This window comes from Narcine bancroftii, chromosome 13 (genome assembly GCF_036971445.1).
Source record: "Narcine bancroftii isolate sNarBan1 chromosome 13, sNarBan1.hap1, whole genome shotgun sequence".
NCBI classification, from domain to species: Eukaryota; Metazoa; Chordata; class Chondrichthyes; order Torpediniformes; family Narcinidae; genus Narcine; species Narcine bancroftii.
The window spans coordinates 46,209,077-46,226,868 of NC_091481.1; the positions used below are offsets into that span (position 1 = coordinate 46,209,077).

General features: G+C 44.5%; 1 protein-coding gene across 10 annotated transcripts in view; it reads right to left on the reverse strand.

Annotated features, from left to right (window-relative positions):
* The window catches only part of tmem107l (transmembrane protein 107 like), a 69,500-nt gene that overhangs the window by 11,454 nt on the left and 40,254 nt on the right, over nt 1-17,792 (reverse strand). For 8 of the 10 annotated variants that reach the window (XM_069909474.1, XM_069909473.1, XM_069909472.1 and 5 more), the window contains one exon: nt 6,978-7,074. The exons of the other annotated variants lie outside the window; for them this stretch is intronic. In XM_069909474.1, coding sequence (XP_069765575.1) covers nt 6,978-7,074 — 97 coding nt within the window. The remainder of the gene's footprint in view (nt 1-6,977; nt 7,075-17,792) is intronic. 10 annotated transcript variants of the gene reach the window in all.

The following is a 17,792-nucleotide window of genomic DNA, read 5'->3' on the forward strand; positions in this document are numbered from 1 at the left end:
GCAAGTCACCTCAGGGCAGTGTCCTTGGCCTAATGTGTCGACAGTTGCATCATCAGTTAACCCCTCCCCCCACCTCCAGCTTGGCCACCTCACTACTCCAGGCATCCAGGTCCAATTTCACATGGCAATCACATGTGTGGATATTGGAACAGAACATTCCAGCAGTCTGCGCCCTTCAGCCTACCATGTAATGCTGACCTTGGAAATTAACTCCACATCAGCCTAATCCTTCCCAACCTCACAGGCCATAGCTCTTCATTTTCTTAAATGTCTTTTAAATGTCTCTATTATACCAGCCTCCACCATCACCCCTGGCAATGCACTCAATTCCACTTTTCTCTGTATATAAAAAAAACAACTTTGATGTCTCCCAAAACTTTCCTCCATTCACCTTAAACCAGTGGTTCCCCAACCTTTTTCTTTTCACCCACATACCACCTTAAGCAATCCCTTATTAATCACAGAACACTATGGCATAGGGAATACTTAAAGAGGGATGTGAGTGAAAAGTAAAAGGTTGGGAAGCCACTGCCTTAAACTGATGTTCTCTGGTATTTCCTATTGTTGGCTTGAGAAAAAGGTGCTGGCAGTCCACCTATCTAACCCCCTCATAATCTTGTACACCTCTCATCCTTCTCTAAAGCATCTATGTCCTTCCCACAATAAGGCAACCAGAATTGAATGCAATATGCCGTGTGGTCTAACCACAGTTGTATACAACTGCAGGATTACTTCACGACTCTTGAACTCAATCCTCTGATGAATGAACACGCCTACTTAACCACCCTGCCAACTTGCAACCTTGAGGGATCTATGGACAGAGACTCCAAGATCCCTCTTCATCAACACTGTTAAAAATCCTGCCATTAACCATGTCTTCTGCCTTCATGTTCGACCTTCCAAAGTGTGTCACTTATCCACACCTTTATTGTACCGTAAAATGCCTTCCTCATTTTATTGACCTGTGCTGCCATCTTTAGGTCTGTTTGGACATACATCAAGGTCTATCCACTCTGTAATACTCCCTGGGGACATGAATATTCCCTCACTGAATTTCCCAAAATAATGCATCACTTCACACATCAGCTTGTCAGCTTCCATTAACTACCCTCTTTATCAGCTTGTCAGATTTGGGCTACTTCCCAATACAAACCTCCTCACATTTTTTTTTACCATCTCAGAACAAAGGCATAGGAACCATGATTTTTGAGGGATATTTGGGATCTGGTTTGGAAGCAGTACAACAGGTACAGGCAAATGGAGCAAATGAGGGTACTTGAGGAATATAAAAATGAAAGAAAAACCCAAAGAAAGAAATCAGGAAAGCTAAAAGAAGACAAGTTTGCTTTGGCAGACAACACAAAGGAAAATCCTAAGGGTATATTAAGTGCAAAAGGATAGTAAGGGAAAAAAAATTGGTCCCCTAGGAGATCAGAGTGGTTGGCTTTGTATGGAGCCAAAAGAAATGGGAGAGATATTCAATATTTTTTCATCAGAATTCACTGAGGAAACAGGCACAGAGCCATAGGAAGTAAGGAAAAGAAGCAGTGAGGTCTTGGAACCTGTACAGATTAAAGAGGAGGACATGCTTGCTGCCGACTTGGTTCGGCTGTGAGTCAGAGAAGGAGGAGCTTGCTGAAAGTGAGTCAGAGGAGGAGGAGCTTGCTGAAAGTGAGGCGAAGGTAAGCTATTAAAGTCAGGGGCTTACCAGTGCTTGGGCCTACTTGGTTCGGCTGGGAGTCGGAGGAGGAGCTTGGAGCGAGTCGGGCTGTGAGTCAGAGGAGGAGGAGCTTGTTGAAAGCTATTTAAGGCAGGGGCTTACCGGGGCTTGGGCCTACTTGGTTCGGCTGGGAGTCAGAGGAGAAGCTTGTGGAGAGTCGGGCTGTGAGTCAGAGGAGGAGGAGCTTACTGAAAGTGAGTCAGAGGAGGAGGAGCTTACTGAAAGTGAGTCAGAGGAGGAGGAGCTTACTGAAAGTGTCAAAGGAGGAGGAGCTTGCTGAAAGTGAGTCAGAGGAGGAGGAGCTTGCTGAAAGTGAGGAGAAGGTAAGCTATTTAAGGCAGGGGCTTACCGGGGCTTGGGCCTACTTGGTTCGGCTGGGAGTCGGAGGAGGAGCTTGGAGAGAGTCGGGCTGTGAGTCAGAGGAGGAGGAGCTTGCTGAAATCGGTTACAGGCCGTTTTGGCCCACGCATCTGTGCTGCCCATTTACACTGAATTAAGCTACATGCACACTACATTTCCAACAGTGGGAAGAAACTGGAGCCCCCAGGGAAAACCCACACAGACACGGGGAGAACACAAAAACTCCTTACAGAGAGTGTGGGATTCGAACTGCAGTCTCGATTGCTGGCGCTGTAATAGTGTGCTGCCAGACATGCTGCCCATCGAGGAGATTACCAAGAAAGATGACAAATGTGGATGTTGTCTACACGGACTTTAGTAAAGCCTTTGACAAGGTCCCACATAAGAGGTTAGTCAGAAAGGTTCAGCTGCTTGGTATTCATAGTTAAGTAGATTCGACAATGGCTGGAAGGGAGAAGCCAGAGAGTAGTGGTGGATATTGCTTCTCAGACTGGAGGCCTATGACTAGTGGGGTGCTTCAGGGATCGGTGCTGGGACAAGTATTGTTTGTCATCTATATCCATGATCTGGATGATAATATGGGAAATTGGATCAGCAAGTTTGCAAATGACACTGATTGGAGGCTTTATGGACAGCGAAGAAGATTTTCAAAGCTTGCAGAGGGAGCTGGACCAGCTACAAAGATGGGCTGAAAAATGGCAGATGGAATTTAATGCAGACAAGTGCAAGTTGTTGTATTTTGAAAGGACAAGCCAAGAAAGGACAAACATGATAAATGGTAGGGCACTGAGGAGTGTGGTAAAACAGAGGGACCTGGGAATACAGATATATAATTCCCTGAAAGTGGAGTCACAGGTGGATAGGGTTGTAAAGAGAGCTTTTGGCATCTTGGGTTTCATAAATTAAAGTAATGAATAAAGGATTTGAGAATGTTATGGTAAAGTTGTATAAGACATTGATGAGGCCAAATTTGAAGTATTGTGTGCAGGTTTGGTCACCTAACTACAGGATAGATGTCAATAAGATAGAAAGAGTGCAGAAAAGGTAAACTAGGATGTTGACCGGACTTCAGGAACTAAGTTACATAGAAAAGTCAAACAGTTAGGATTTTAATTCCCTGGAGCATAGAAAAATGAGAGGAGATTCAATAGAGACATTTAAATTATGAGGGGGATAGACATAGTATATGTAGGTAGGCTCTTTCCACTGAGGGTGGGTGAGATACAAACCAGAGGTCATAGGTTAAGCAGGAAAGGGGAAAGGTTTAGGGGAATAAGAGGGAGAATTTCTTAGAGAGTGGTGGGAGTGTGGAATGAGCTGCCAGTTGAAGTGGTGAATTCAGGCTGAATTTTAACATTTAAGAAGAATTTGGACATGTACATGGATGGAAGAGATATGGAGAGCTAAGAACTGGGTGCAGGTGAGTGAGACTAGGCAAAACAAAATGGTTCGGCACCGACTAGAAGGGGCCTGCTTCTGTGTTGTATTGTTGTAACTTCTATTAATCATGCATGCTACATTCACATCCAAATGTAGGATGTATATCACAAACAGTAAATCTCCTAAAATTGACCTTTGTGATACAGAGCTGCTCAGAGACTTACAACCACAAAAAAATTTGGCCCCATTACCAAGACAATTTTCTAACTTGGATTTGTTCAAATTGGTCTTTTGGACCAATTTCTACACTCCTGATGAGCTCTCTTTTTTAACCTGTCCTACAATTTCTATTTACCATCAACTAATTCATTATTCTCATGTCTTGCAGGGCACCTTGGACTTCATTCCATCATCTTTCACTCTTTTCTTTCTTTCTTTGGCTTGGCTTCGCGGACGAAGATTTATGGAGGGTTATGTCCATGTCTGCTGCAGGCTCGTTGGTGACTGACAAATCCGATGCGGGACAGGCAGGCACGGTTGCAGCGGTTGCAAGGGAAAATTGGTTGGTTGGGGTTGGGTGTTGTGTTTTCCTCCTTTGTCTTTTGTCAGTGAGATGGGCTTTGCGGTCTTCTTCAAAGGAAGTTGCTGCCCGCCGAACTGTGAGGCGCCAAGATGCACGCTAGGAGGTGAGATCAGCCCACTGGCGGTGGTCAATGTGGCAGGCACCAAGAGATTTCTTGAAGCAGTCTTGTACCTCTTTTTTGGTGCACCTCTGTCTTGGTGGCCAGTGGAGAGCTCGCCATAGAACACGATCTTGGGAAGGCAATGGTCCTCCATTCTGGAGACGTGACCCACCCAGCGCAGTTGGGTCTTCAGCAGCGTGGATTTGATGCTTGCGGACTCTGCCAGCTCGAACTCTGCCACTCTAACACTGGCATATTGACCTTCATTTCTCAACATTTACTTTTAAACAACTTCCTTTGTCAGATATAAACCTACCCATTTGACACGGTGACCAATCTACTACTGACAGATTCATTGTTATGTGGAAAACTGCCCTCTCCAATTCAGCACCATAATTTCTGATAAATCCTGATCTCTTTCCATAACTAACTTGAATCTTAAGAGTAATGGTCACACTGTGAAATGCTGATCAATGATTTGCCTGGATGAGGTGCAATACTGCTTCTTCTCGAGAAGATGCCTATATTCTAATTTAAAGAAGCTCTCCAGGATGTAGCTTAAAATTTCCACCCACAAGGCTGCAGGACTTTTTCCTGGTGCGTGAAAATTATGAGCCATGGAGCATGAAAAATAAAGGCCTTTTGGCCCAATTATCAATGCCCAGTCACAATGACCATGTTTATCACAAAACCTTTCCTATCCATGCACCAAACTACATGCCTCTTCATGGTTGTAATTTTACACAGCTCCACTATTTTTTCTGGCAGTTGTTCCATATACCCACCACGCTCCAGAAAAATGCTGTCACCAGTGCCCTTTTAAATCTTTCCTCTCTCACGTGAGGTCTAAGCCATTCAGTTTTAGACTCAATTATTCTGGGGGGGCGGGGGAAAATCATTCATAACTCACACTTTTCTGGATTGAACTCCATCTGCTATTTTCCCAGCTAACTATCCTATTGTAACCTACGACAACTTTCAACAATATGCAAAACTCCTCCAACCTTCGTATCTTCTGCAAACTTACCTCTACATCTTTGTCCAGGTCATTTGTAAAAATCACAAAGAGCAGGGGTCCCAGTACAGATCCTTGCGGAACCCGACTAGTCAATGTCCTTCAGGCTGTATACTTCCTGTCCACTACTGCTCTCTGCTTTCTCCAGGCAAGCCAGTTCTGAATCCACATTTCCAAAGTTCCATGGATCTCATGCTTCATGACTTTGTTAATGAATCTCTCATGGGGGTCCTTGTCAAGTGCCTTACTAAATTCCATATACACATCTACCTTACCTTCATTCATTTATTTTGTTACTTCCTCAAAAAATTCAATTAGTCTCATGAGGCACAACCTTCCCCTCACAAATCCAATTCTCCACAATAGTTTGCCTACCACTGATGTAAGACTCTCTGGTCTACAATTCCCAGGATTCTCCCATTGCCCTTTTTACACAAAGGGACAATATTTGTTATTCTCCAATATTCTGGCACCTTCATGTGGCCAAAGAGGACACAAAAAACACAGATTGGGATCTGCCTACATTGAAATTGAGGAGCCAGTTGGAAAGTAGGGAGCAGGTTATTTCTTGACACTGTTAAATGTGAAGTCAGTGCTCAGCCTGAAACAAAAATTGCAGAGTGGAATCTTGATCAAACAAGTTGCTGGTGGAACACAGCCTGACGTTAAGTAAATGACGGGGAGGGGAGGAAAAAAAAGAGAGGTTAAGGGATGACAGGGTACTACTGGGTGGAATTGGAGAGGGAGAAACCACAGGGTGGTGTGGGGTGTTAAAGAGAAAAGTTTAAAAAAAAATACAGAGTAAGGTAAAGAACAGATGGTAACAGTAGCAGCAACCTAAGGTGGAAGGGGTCACATAAAATGACAAAAATTGGATGTTCACGGCATTGGGTTGAATGCATGAGGACATAATGTGCTGTTACTCAAGATTACACTTAACCATGGCAATGGATGAGGCAGAGAATGGACATCTGTGTATGTGTTCAGTGAAGTGGTCACCCAGAATCTGTATTTGATCTCAAAATAGGGACGTAAACACTGAGTAAGACAGAGGAGCAGAAATTGGCAATGAAAAGCCCGTTGTCTGCCCTGCCATTTCATCATGAGCCTGCTTGGGCCTCTCCGCATAATGTTTGATGCCCTGGCTAATCAAGAACCTATCAATCTTTGCCTTAAATACACAATATCACCACCACAATCACCTGTGGCAACACATTCCTCACCCTCTATTCCTTCACATCTCGCTTATAGCAGACACCCTTCAATTCTGAACTTATGTCCACTTGCCCTCCACTCCCCCACCCTGGGGAACATCTACTCTGAAACATTTTGAATGTTGAAAGGCGTGGTCAATGAGATCCTCCCATCCTCTCCCCCCCCCACCACCCCAATTCTCCTAAAGTGATAAGTTAAAGTTTGATTTTGTTTTCATGTGCAAAGATAATTAAAAGCAACTTTTGTTTAAGTAACCCTGTGTTGTAGTGCATGTCTATTGCTGCTGGGTTTTGGGGTCCTCTGGACTCCATAACAGTATGGAATTTAAATTAGAATCATGGGGAGAATAGACACGATGGGTAAAGGGCCTGATCCTGTGATGTCCTGACCTGTTCTATAAACAGTTTCCATAGTGATTAAACATTCAATACATGCTAACAAATGTCTTGTCTTGTTGCTTCTGTTATCCTTTCTCAGGATGCAGCTCCATTTCTCACCAGTCTGCCTGTTCCTTGGAGGAGAACAGGCCAACTCCTTGACATCTGTGATGATTGCCCACTATACATAGACAGGTAGGTGGGTGAACATGCACATAACGTCCTACCTGCAGAAAGTGAATATCCACCAGTATGTACTGCACGGCCATTGCTCAAATAAGAAGAAGAGAAGGGCAACTGAAGCACTAGAATGGGCTCCAATAGCTGAGATAAAATGAATAGGAAAGTGGCAAAAATGTCAGTGCTTCTCCGATACAATAGGGACAGACACCTCAACATCCTAGTATATCTACAAATGGGTAGATATGATATAGCTTTGGACAAAAGCCATTCTGCCCTACATACACGTTTTCCTTCTTCTGGCTTCCCCTTCACTCAGCCCTCACCTACATCTCCATTTTACCCTCATCTGTCCTGGTCCCCTCTGCCCCAGATGCAACAAACAAAATCCCCCTTATCCCCACCTACCACCCCATATATTATCCCCCGGAATTTCCACTACCATTCTCCCCTCTCCTCCTTCCGTAGGGACTGCTCCCTTCGTGACTCCCTCGGGCACTCATCCCTCTCCACCAATTCAGCCCCACCCCCTCACCTTCCTCTGAGGGTACAGGAAATGCCATACTTGCGCCCACACCTCCTCTCTCACCATAGTCCAAGATCGCAAACGGGCCTTTGAGATGAAGCAGGACTGATTTACTGCATCCGGTGGTCTCTTTGTGGCCTTCTGTACATTGGAGAAACTGGGCACAGATAGGGGGATCACTTTTCCAAGCACCTTCACTCCGTCTGCACCAGTGACAGAGACTTCCCAGTAGCTAATCATTTCAATTCTGTGTCACACACCCATACTCACATGTCTGTCCATGGTCTTATGTACGATTCCACCCAGACCATCCGTAAATTGGAGGACCTGATTTTCTGTCTGGGGATTCTCCAGCTGGATAGCATTAACATCGACTTTCCCTTTCGCTAACCTGCTCCCCTCCTCCCTTCATCTTTCTAGTTTTCCTCCCTCCCTTTCCCCAGCCATCCCCTTGATCGCAGCTTCTTCCATTCTCCATCTATCACCTATGGGGGAAGGTGAGGCCTTTGCAATCAACGCCTGCCGACATTTTACCATTCCTTGATGAAGAGCTCACCTGAAACGTTGGTATTTTTAACCTTTGCTTGCTCACACCAACACACAAGAGAAACTTGTCCGTGAACTACTCTTTGCAGACGATGCTGCTTTAGTTGCCCATTCAGAGCCAGCTCTTCAGCGCTTGATATCCTGTTTTGCGGAAACTGCCAAAATGTTTGGCCTGGAAGTCAGCCTGAAGAAAACTGAGGTCCTCCATCAGCCAGCTCCCCACCATGACTACCAGCCCCCCCCACATCTCCATCGGGCACACAAAACACAAAACGGTCAACCAGTTTACCTATCTCGGCTGCACCATTTCATCAGATGCAAGGATCGACAACGAGATAGACAACAGACTCGCCAAGGCAAATAGCGCCTTTGGAAGACTACACAAAAGAGTCTGGAAAAACAACCAACTGAAAAACCTCACAAAGACAAGCGTATACAGAGACGTTGTCATACCCACACTCCTGTTTGGCTCCGAATCATGGGTCCTCTACCGGCATCACCTACGGCTCCTAGAACGCTTCCACCAGCGTTGTGTCCGCTCCATCCTCAACATTCACTGGAGCGCTTTCATCCCTAACGTCGAAATACTCGAGATGGCAGAGGCCGACAGCATCGAGTCCACGCTGCTGAAGATCCAGCTGCGCTGGGTGGGTCACGCCTCTAGAATGGAGGACCATCGCCTTCCCAAGATCGTGTTATATGGCGAGCTCTCCACTGGCCACCGTGACAGAGGTGCACCAAAGAAAAGGTACAAGGACTGCCTAAAGAAATCTCTTGGTGCCTGCCACATTGACCACCGCCAGTAGGCTGATATCGCCTCAAACCTTGCATCTTGGGGCCTCACAGTTCGGCGGGCAGCAACCTCCTTTGAAGAAGACCGCAGAGCCCACCTCACTGACAAAAGGCAAAGGAGGAAAAACCCAACACCCAACCCCAACCAACAAATTTTCCCCTGCAACCGCTGCAACCGTATCTGCCTGTCCTGCATCGGACTTGTCAGCCACAAACGAGCCTGCAGCTGACGTGGACATTTACCCCCTCCATAAATCTTCGTCCGCGAAGCCAAGCCAAAGAAGAAGATAAGAGACACTGTTTAATCTGCTGGGTTACTCCAGCTTTGCGTTTTTACCTTTCCTACACATGCTCCCACTGTGCGACATTATCCAATCTTTCATGTTCTTTTCAAGTATTCACTCAATACTCTGAAAGACTTGAATATCTTTATCCTTGCTCTGGAAAAAAAAGTTTCTGTCTCAAAACAGTCACCTCATTTCTAAAATCAGGTTTGCAAAGAACATTTAAATATAACAGGGCAATGACCAAACTCTCTATGTGCTGGTTCTAATCCCCTTCACTCACTCCAACTCCATCCCCAGCCTCATTCATCCCAGATGTCCTCCCTGTTCGGTACACTTCCCCTGTACATTCATTAACTCATTTTCTATTTCTCGCACATCTGCTCAGGACCCCTCCCCTCCTCAGACACAAGGACAGGGTTCCTCTTGTCCTCACCTACCACCCCACCAGCCTCCACATCCAATGCATTACCCTCCGCCATTTCTGACACTTCAGTGATTCTACCATCAGACACATCTTCCCCTCCGCTCTTTCTGTAGGCATCATTTCCACCGCACTCCCTCATCCACTCATCATTTCCCACAAATCTTCGGTCACCTACCCCTGTGACCCCAAGAAAAGCTACAGACACTTTCTCCCTTACCACCATTTGAGGCTCCAAAACAGACCTTCCAAGAGTAGTAACAGTTCACTTATGAATCTGCGGGGTCAATTACTGCATCTGGTGCTACCATTGTGGCCTCCTCTACATCGAAGAGACTGGATGCAGACAAGGTGGAGATCATTTCACTGAGCACCTTCACGATGTCCTCTGGAAGGACCTTCCAGCAGCCAATCACTTTGAGCCCACACACCTTCCCCACACTGACATGTCCTTCCATGGCCTCAGGCACTGCCAAGTTGAGGCGACTAGTAAATTGGAAGAACAACCCCTAAGATTCAGTTTCGGCAATCTCCAACCAAACAACATCAATGTAGACCATTCAATTTCCATTACCCACCCTTCCCCAGTCTCTTGCCCTTCCTCCACCTCCTTCTACTATCAAAACTAATTTGGCTGAGGAATGGAACAACGCAACTGTGCTGTTAGAGAGGTGAGGTAGTCTCAAATATGGAAGGAAAAACAAGTTAGCTGGCATCTTCAGTCTCTCATGTCCCAATGTTTATGAACCAGTTCATAGATAGTCCCATTAAAGAAGTGAAAGTTCTTGATCTAATATCAGGGAAGGCAGCTGAGCAAGTGGTTGACATGTCAATCGGAGGGTTTTTGTGACAATGACACAGGTTTTATGGCATTTATGAGAAGGGAGAATGGTCCAGCCCATTTCAGTCTTATCTGCTTCACTTAAAAACCCATATTACTTATTTACCATTATTTTTTATCTCCAACATTTTAAACATTTGTTATTGTTTTTAAATTATCTGTTATTAAATATAATTTTATTTATATATTTTCATTATATTTTTCAAAGAAACATATTTTTCCAAATATCTCATCTATTAAAAATTAATGCTTTCCCTTCATTTCTTGTGAATTTTAAAATTATGTATTTCAGTCAGAGTCGCACAGCACATCCTCCTGCTTTTGTCCCTCTTGCCTGCATTAGGACGATAACCCTCCTACTCCTGCCCATCAATGTAATTATCCAAGCATTCCTTAAAGAAACCTGATCCATTTTCTCCACCACCTTGTCTGGCAGCTTGATGTAAGTGGCCACCACGCCGAGTGAAGAACAGTCTTCTCACGTCCCTTAATCCCACTCATCGCCGATTCCTTTCTCTAGGAAACAGACTGTCATTATTTACCTCACCTCAGTGGGGTAAAGCCTGTTTGCATTTACTCTATGTCCCTTATGACTTTGTACGCCTCCATCAAATATCCTATCATTCTTCTATGCTCCAAGGAATAAAATCCTATCCTTTCCCTTCCCAGCAACATTCTAGTAAATCTTCTCTGTACTCTTTTCTATCTTATTGATATCTTCCCTGCAGTTAGGTGACCAAAACTCCATATAATACTCCAAATTTGGCTTCAACAATGTTCTTGACAACTTCACCATAACATCCAACCTCCTGTTGTCAATACTTTGATTTATGAAGGCAAATGTTCTAAAAAGCTCTGTTTATGACCCTATCTACCTGTGACGCCATTTCAGAGAATGATTTATCTGTATTCCAAAATCCCTCTGTCTCCTGCACTCCTCAGTGCCCTACTGTTTACTGTACATGTCCTACTTTGGTCAGTCCTCCCAAAGTGCAACACCTTACTCTTGTCTGCATTAAATTCCATCTGCCATTTTGCAGCCTATTTTTCCAGCTGGTCCAGATCCTGATGCAAGCTTTAAAAGCCTTTCTTGCTGTCCATGACACTTCTAATCTTCTGTATCCTTTCAAATATTTTTTTTTTGAAAAGAGATACAGCAAGCGCGCCACAAGCCTGTGCCACCCAAATTGAGCCTGCATTCACCAATTCAGCTGGAAGTTTGTTCTACATTCCCATCACCCTCTGCTGAAGTTTTTCCCCTTTCACCCTTAACCCATGCCCTCTAGTTTTTAGACCCATCTGGTCTAAATCCCTTTACAAAGCCAGATAACCTTCACTGTGTACCATGGTACATATTTTCATGTCATCAGCAAAGTTTCTCACATGCCACAACATCTTGACCAAATCATTTACAGTATATATATCATAAAAAGCAATGGTTCTAGAACTGAACTCTGAGACGTTTCACAGACCTGCCTTCTATATCCATTCTTTGACTCGGAAATGTAGCTGTTTATTTATCCAGTTTGCCTCCTATCCTGTGTCCCCTAACTTTCCATGCCAAATTACCATGTGGGACTTTATCAAACACTTGGCTAAAATCCATATAAATCACATCAACTGCCTTGTCCTTGTCTAACCTCTTTTGTTGCTGCAAAAAATGCTGTTGTTTCTGAGACAATTTTCATTCTGGCTTTCCTTAATTTTCCTCTGGCCGTCCAAATATTGATAGATTCTATTACTCAGAATCCTCTCTTGCAATTTCCCTACTGCTGACAAAAAACAAACAGATCTCTAGTTACCTGGATTATTCTTAGAGCCCTTTTTAAATAACGGTACTGCATTTGTCATCCTGCAGTCTTGAGTAAAAATGTCTGTCGAGAGTCCAACAATTTGCCTTCCCACAATGTTCTGGAGTGTATCTGGTCTGGACCTGGAGTTTTATCAATCATGATATGATCTCTGACTTCTTACACCTCTTCATTACTGATGCAGACATGCCCTTGGCTATCTTAAGTTCCCATCCTCACCTCATCTTATCCTGCTCCACAGAAGACTTTCACAAAATATTCATTTAAGATCAACTCCTTCCCCTCTGGTTCTGCAGACAGTCCTGATCCATGAGCATTGGGGAAACAAACTGCATCTGCAGGAAGCAAAGGGTAATCAACATTTTGGGCCTAAGCCATTGGTCAAGGAATGAGCAAATACCAGGTAGGTGCCAGAATAAAAAGGTGGTGTGAGGACAGGAGGGAGGAAGGGGCATGGGAAGAAGTTCAGGCCAATAGTTAAGAAATCATAGGCCAATATGGGTGGGAAGGCAGAAGAGAATAAAATTGAGAAGTAATAGGGGAGGGTGGACGGGATAGCTCTCTTAATGGAGAGAGACAGGGGTGGGGAACTGGAGGAAAGAAGACAGGGAGTTGGAAACAGAGATGGGAGAGGGGTTTAATTGTAGAGATGGATGTTAATGGTTGGAGAGTGCTCAGACATAATATTTGGGGTCGCCTTGGTTTGCCAGTGCATGAGGCAATAGATAGGCTACGTCACTGAGGGAATGAGGTGTGGAATTAACATGGTTGGTTACTGGGAGGTCCAGTGTTGCAGCAGGCAGAGTGAAGGTGCTCAATGAAATGCTCTCCCAGTCTGCATCCAGTCTCATCGACGTAGAGGAGGCCACAAAGGGTGAACCGATGTCGTAGATGACCCCTGCAGATTCACAAGTGAAGTCTTGCTTCACTTGGAAGGGATGTTTGAGGCCCCGAATTGTGGTGAGGGAGGTGGTTATGGGCACATGTAGCATTTCCTGCAGTCACAGCAGTAGGTTCCGACAGGGCAATTAGTGGGAAGGGATGAATGGATGAGCGAGTCTCAGAATGAGCAGCCTCTGCGGAATGAGAAGCGGGGAAGATGTGTCTGGTAGGACCAATTTGTAGATGGTGAAAATTGCAGAGAATAATATGGTGGTTGTGGATGCTGGTCAGTGAGACAAGGGGAATGCTGCCATTGTTGCGTAAAGGGGTGGAGGGGGCAAGGCCAGATGTGCCGGAAATAGAGGAAATGAAGGCTAGGGCTGAGATGATGGCAGTAGACAGGATTTGCCATGTTTTTTTTGAGAAAGGAGGACATCTTGGATGTTTTGGAAGGAAGACTTCATCCTAGGAGGTTATGTAATCGAGACGGAGAGAATTGAGAGAAGGGAATAGAATCCTCACAGGGGACAAACTATGAAGAAGTGCAGTGAGGTAACTGTTGGGAGTTGGTAGTTTGTAGAATCTCGTGAGATGGCAAAAGAAAAATTGAAAAAGGGGAGAGAGTTGCCAGAGATGGACCAAGTGAATTTGACGTTGGGTGGATGTTGGCTCCAAAAGGGATGAAGTGTGCATGGAGGCAGCATCAATGTAGTCGTCGATGTAGTGGAAGAGGTGAGGGGCTTTGCCTGTTAGGCTTGTAGCATAGATTGATCCACATAGCCAACAACGAGGGAGGCATAGCTGGGATGCACATGAGTACCCAAGGCTACCCCTTTGACTTGGAGAAAGTGGGATGACCAAAGGAGAAGTTAGTGAGAGTAAGATCAGGTTCTGCCAGGCAGAGGAGGGTGGTGATGAAAGGGAACTGTTTGGGTCTGTTGTTGAGAAAGAAACAAAGGGCTCTGAGACCTTCAATATGAGAGATGGAGGTGTATGAGACCTTCAATTTGGAAGATGGAAGGTTGTCTATGGTGAAAATAAGGCAGTCAAATCGAGGGAACTGAAAGAAGTGATGGATGGCACACGTAGTATCAGGATTTAGGTAGGAAGGGACTGGAATAGGGGGGTCAAATGGAATGAGGGCAAGATGATGCCAGTTTGGTGGTGCAGGTGCACACAAAAACAATGGGTTTACCTGGACCATGGTTTAACCTTTTCTTTCCATCATGATCCTTTTTTTCTTAATTAAGCGTCCTGATGATATTGAATTTGCGCCCTTAAGTCTCGCGCATGCGCCAACCAAAGATTTGTGCATGCGCACAGGAATCAAGAGGGCTGCACTCAGCCTATGTAATGCAGGATGACAACTATAATTACACAAGTTTTGGCTCTTACATGTCTATTATAGTTTGTCAAATACAACATTTGATTAAAAAGTTTGCTTTACGACTTTGGTACTCCACGAGTGGGGGAAAAATTCTGACGTGTCCATTTTGAGATATGATCAATCCTTTGATCTCAATTATGTTTGTATGTCAGGGAATGCCTGTCCTCCTCAGGGGATTCCCTCAAATTTGTTTTCCTCCATCTGATAATAAGCCTTCTTTCTCTTTTGGATCTGTGCCTTTGTATTTCTTGTTATGCAGGGCTCCTGCTCTTTCCCCCATTGGGAGCATGCTTGTTCTGGACCTTGCTTAAATCCCTCCCATTTGGTAGTTGTGCTTTTACTCCCTAACATTTGCAAATGTTTGCCTAATTATGTCCAAACTGCCCTTGCCCCAGTTTAGCATTCACAAGATAAAGGAACAGAAGTAGGCCCCTCAAGACTGCTCCACAACTCCACCCTGAGCTAAACCAGCTAAACATGTAATTCCAATTTCTGGGGATTTCCCCCATATCCCTTGATACCCAGACTAATTAGATACTTATTAATCTCTTCCTTAAACTCCCCCAATGATCAGGCCTCCACAGCTGTATGTGGCAACCAATTCCACAAATCCACCACCCTCTGGCGAAAGAAATTTCTCCTCCTCTCTGTTTTAAACAGGTATCTTCTAATTCTAAGACTGTGCCCTCTTGTCCTGGATTCACCCACCAAGGGAAACATCTTATTCATTTCTACTCTGTCCAATCCTACTTGAAGTACAGTAAACAGAGACACAGACACAAAGAAGAGAAGACAGATACAGACACAGAAGAAGAGGAAGAAGACTACCAAGATCTTCACAGAGAAATAGAAGGTAAAACTGATGAACAGAATATAGATACAGTTTTTTTGAAGAACAAATGCGATCACTAAAAGAATGGTTATCATTAGAATTTAATGCAAATAAAAGGAAAATGAAAAGACCAGAAGATAAAATGCAAAGGTTAGAACTGGTAATGACAGAAATAGGTAAAAGAGTAGAGAATGTAAGAGTGGGAAACGGCTGTAGAAATGGAAGTAAATGACTTAAGAGAAAAATTGGAAGAAAGTGACAAAAAAAATTAAAGAGACACAAGAGTTGTTATCTCAGAAAATTGATACGTTGGAAAATTATAGTAGGTGAATCAACATAAAAATAGTGGGCCTGAAGGAGGGTGAAGAGGGCACAGACATGAAGGAATTTATAAAAGGATGGATCCCGAAGGTCCAAGGAATGACAGAAATGCAGGAAGAAATGGAAATAGAAAGGGCACACAGAGCATTAGCTCCAAAACCACAGGCATATCAAAAATCAAGATCCATCTTAGTAAAATTTTTGAGATACACGACAACCAGCGCACCGGTGGCATCATGAAGAAAGCCTCTGCTTCCTCAGGAGTTTGCGGAGGAGCTAGTGGAGTTGTTCAAGTGAACCGGTATGGACTTGAAGGGCCGACATGGCCTGTTTCCGTGCTGTAAATGGTTATATGATTATATGGTTACTCTTTTGCATAATCATCTTTGAGCAAATAGAATTGTGGTTACTGGTTCCAAAATGTTCCCCTGGTGATCCCTCAGTTACTTGACCAGCTTTATTCCCCAGTACAAGCCCCAATATTGCCCCTTCCCCAGTCACCCCATCCAGAAGGCTATAAAAATTTCTCCTGGACACACTTAAAAGTCAGTCCACCCAATCCCTTAACATTTTGACATTCCCACTCAAAGTAGGGGAAGTTGAAATCACCTACAAAAAGAGCATTGCTATTTTAGTAATCACTTTACACATTTGATCCTCTTGCTCCTGGTGACTTGTTTTGAAGCCTATAGTATAAACTCACCACAGTGACCACTCCTGTTTGGTTCCTAATTTCCACCCAAACTGCCCCCCAAGATAGTTCCCTGGTAATGACTACCACCTCTCTTCCCACTGTTCCTATCACCTGTAACAAACACTGAGCTTCCACTCCTGGACCTCCTTCAACCCAATTATCCAACTCCATTATGGATACTACACCCCACTGTTCCACACCCAAAGCTTGTCCCCTTTCCCCGTCAGGCTTCTTGTGCTAAAATAAGAACCACGAAGTTCACATCTCTTACCCTTCCTCCTGCACCAACTACATAGCCATGTCTTTTAATGTGCTCGCTCGTCCTCTTTATGCTCTCACTAGCACATGACACTGGGACCAAATCAGAGTAATTCAGAGACAGTTAGCTGTTACAACACTAGAGATTGGGATCGGGGTTCGAATCCATGCTGTCTGTAAAGTGTTTGTATGTCCTCCAGTTCAAAACACATCGGGGGTGGGGTTTGCAGGTTAATTGGGTGGCATGGGTTCATGGGCCAAAAGGGCCTGTTGCAGTGCTGTATGTCTAAATACAATAATAACCACCTGGCAGGTCCTACATTAAAACTTTTTTTCTAGCTCCCTTATTTATCTTAGTTACCTTTCACTAATGGGACCTGTAGTTTTCCAAATATCCCAAAAAAGATCAGCGCTCTCATTATCAAAGAAAATTTGAGAGGCAAACATAGCAACAAAAAGCAGAAAGCCTCCCAGCTTCTGCAACCCATGTTTAATGCCAAACTCCAGTCAGGCTACAGCTCATAAACAGATTCTTTCACTCAACCAGAGTTTGCTTGTCAGCACCTACATTTATGAGTATATTGAGTCAATTATACAACATGGAGGCCATTCCATCCAGGTGAACTCAAGCTTTCAGCGCCTGACTCGGTTTCCACCACTCTCTCTGGCAGTGTGTTCCAGGTCTTCTCCAATCTCTGGATTAAAAGAGATCCTACTTTGGATATTGCTGGGGGAGTTCACTCATGAGGGTAAGGCAGCAGAAGCCAAAATCATGGCATAGTGAGTGGCTCTGCTATGCAGGAGGGCAGGAGCAAGAGTGGGAGACCTAAAGAGGCAAGGGATTCCATTGTAATGGGATGAGATGCGCACTTCTGTAGCGACCAATGGGGCTTCCAGTTGGTGCACTGGTCAAGGATGTCAGGAATCGGCTGCAGGGCATTTCGGGGGGAGGGTGAACAGCCAGTTGAGGGAGGAAGTATGAGCACAAGTGTAGCATTTCTGGCAGTTCCAAAATACCAAGGGGGCATTACTGAGAAGGGATGAGTGGACGAGGGAACCGAGGAGGGAATTAGTGACTAAAAGAGATGCTCCACTTGCACCAACACCTCCTCCTTTTTCCACTATTCTGGTCCACAACAGTCCTTTCAACTGAAGCAACACTTCACAAGAATCTGCAGGGGGTCATATAATAGCATCCTGTGCTCCTGATGTGGCCTCCTCTAAATCGGTGAGATTGGACACAGACTGGGATATCTTCTCTCTG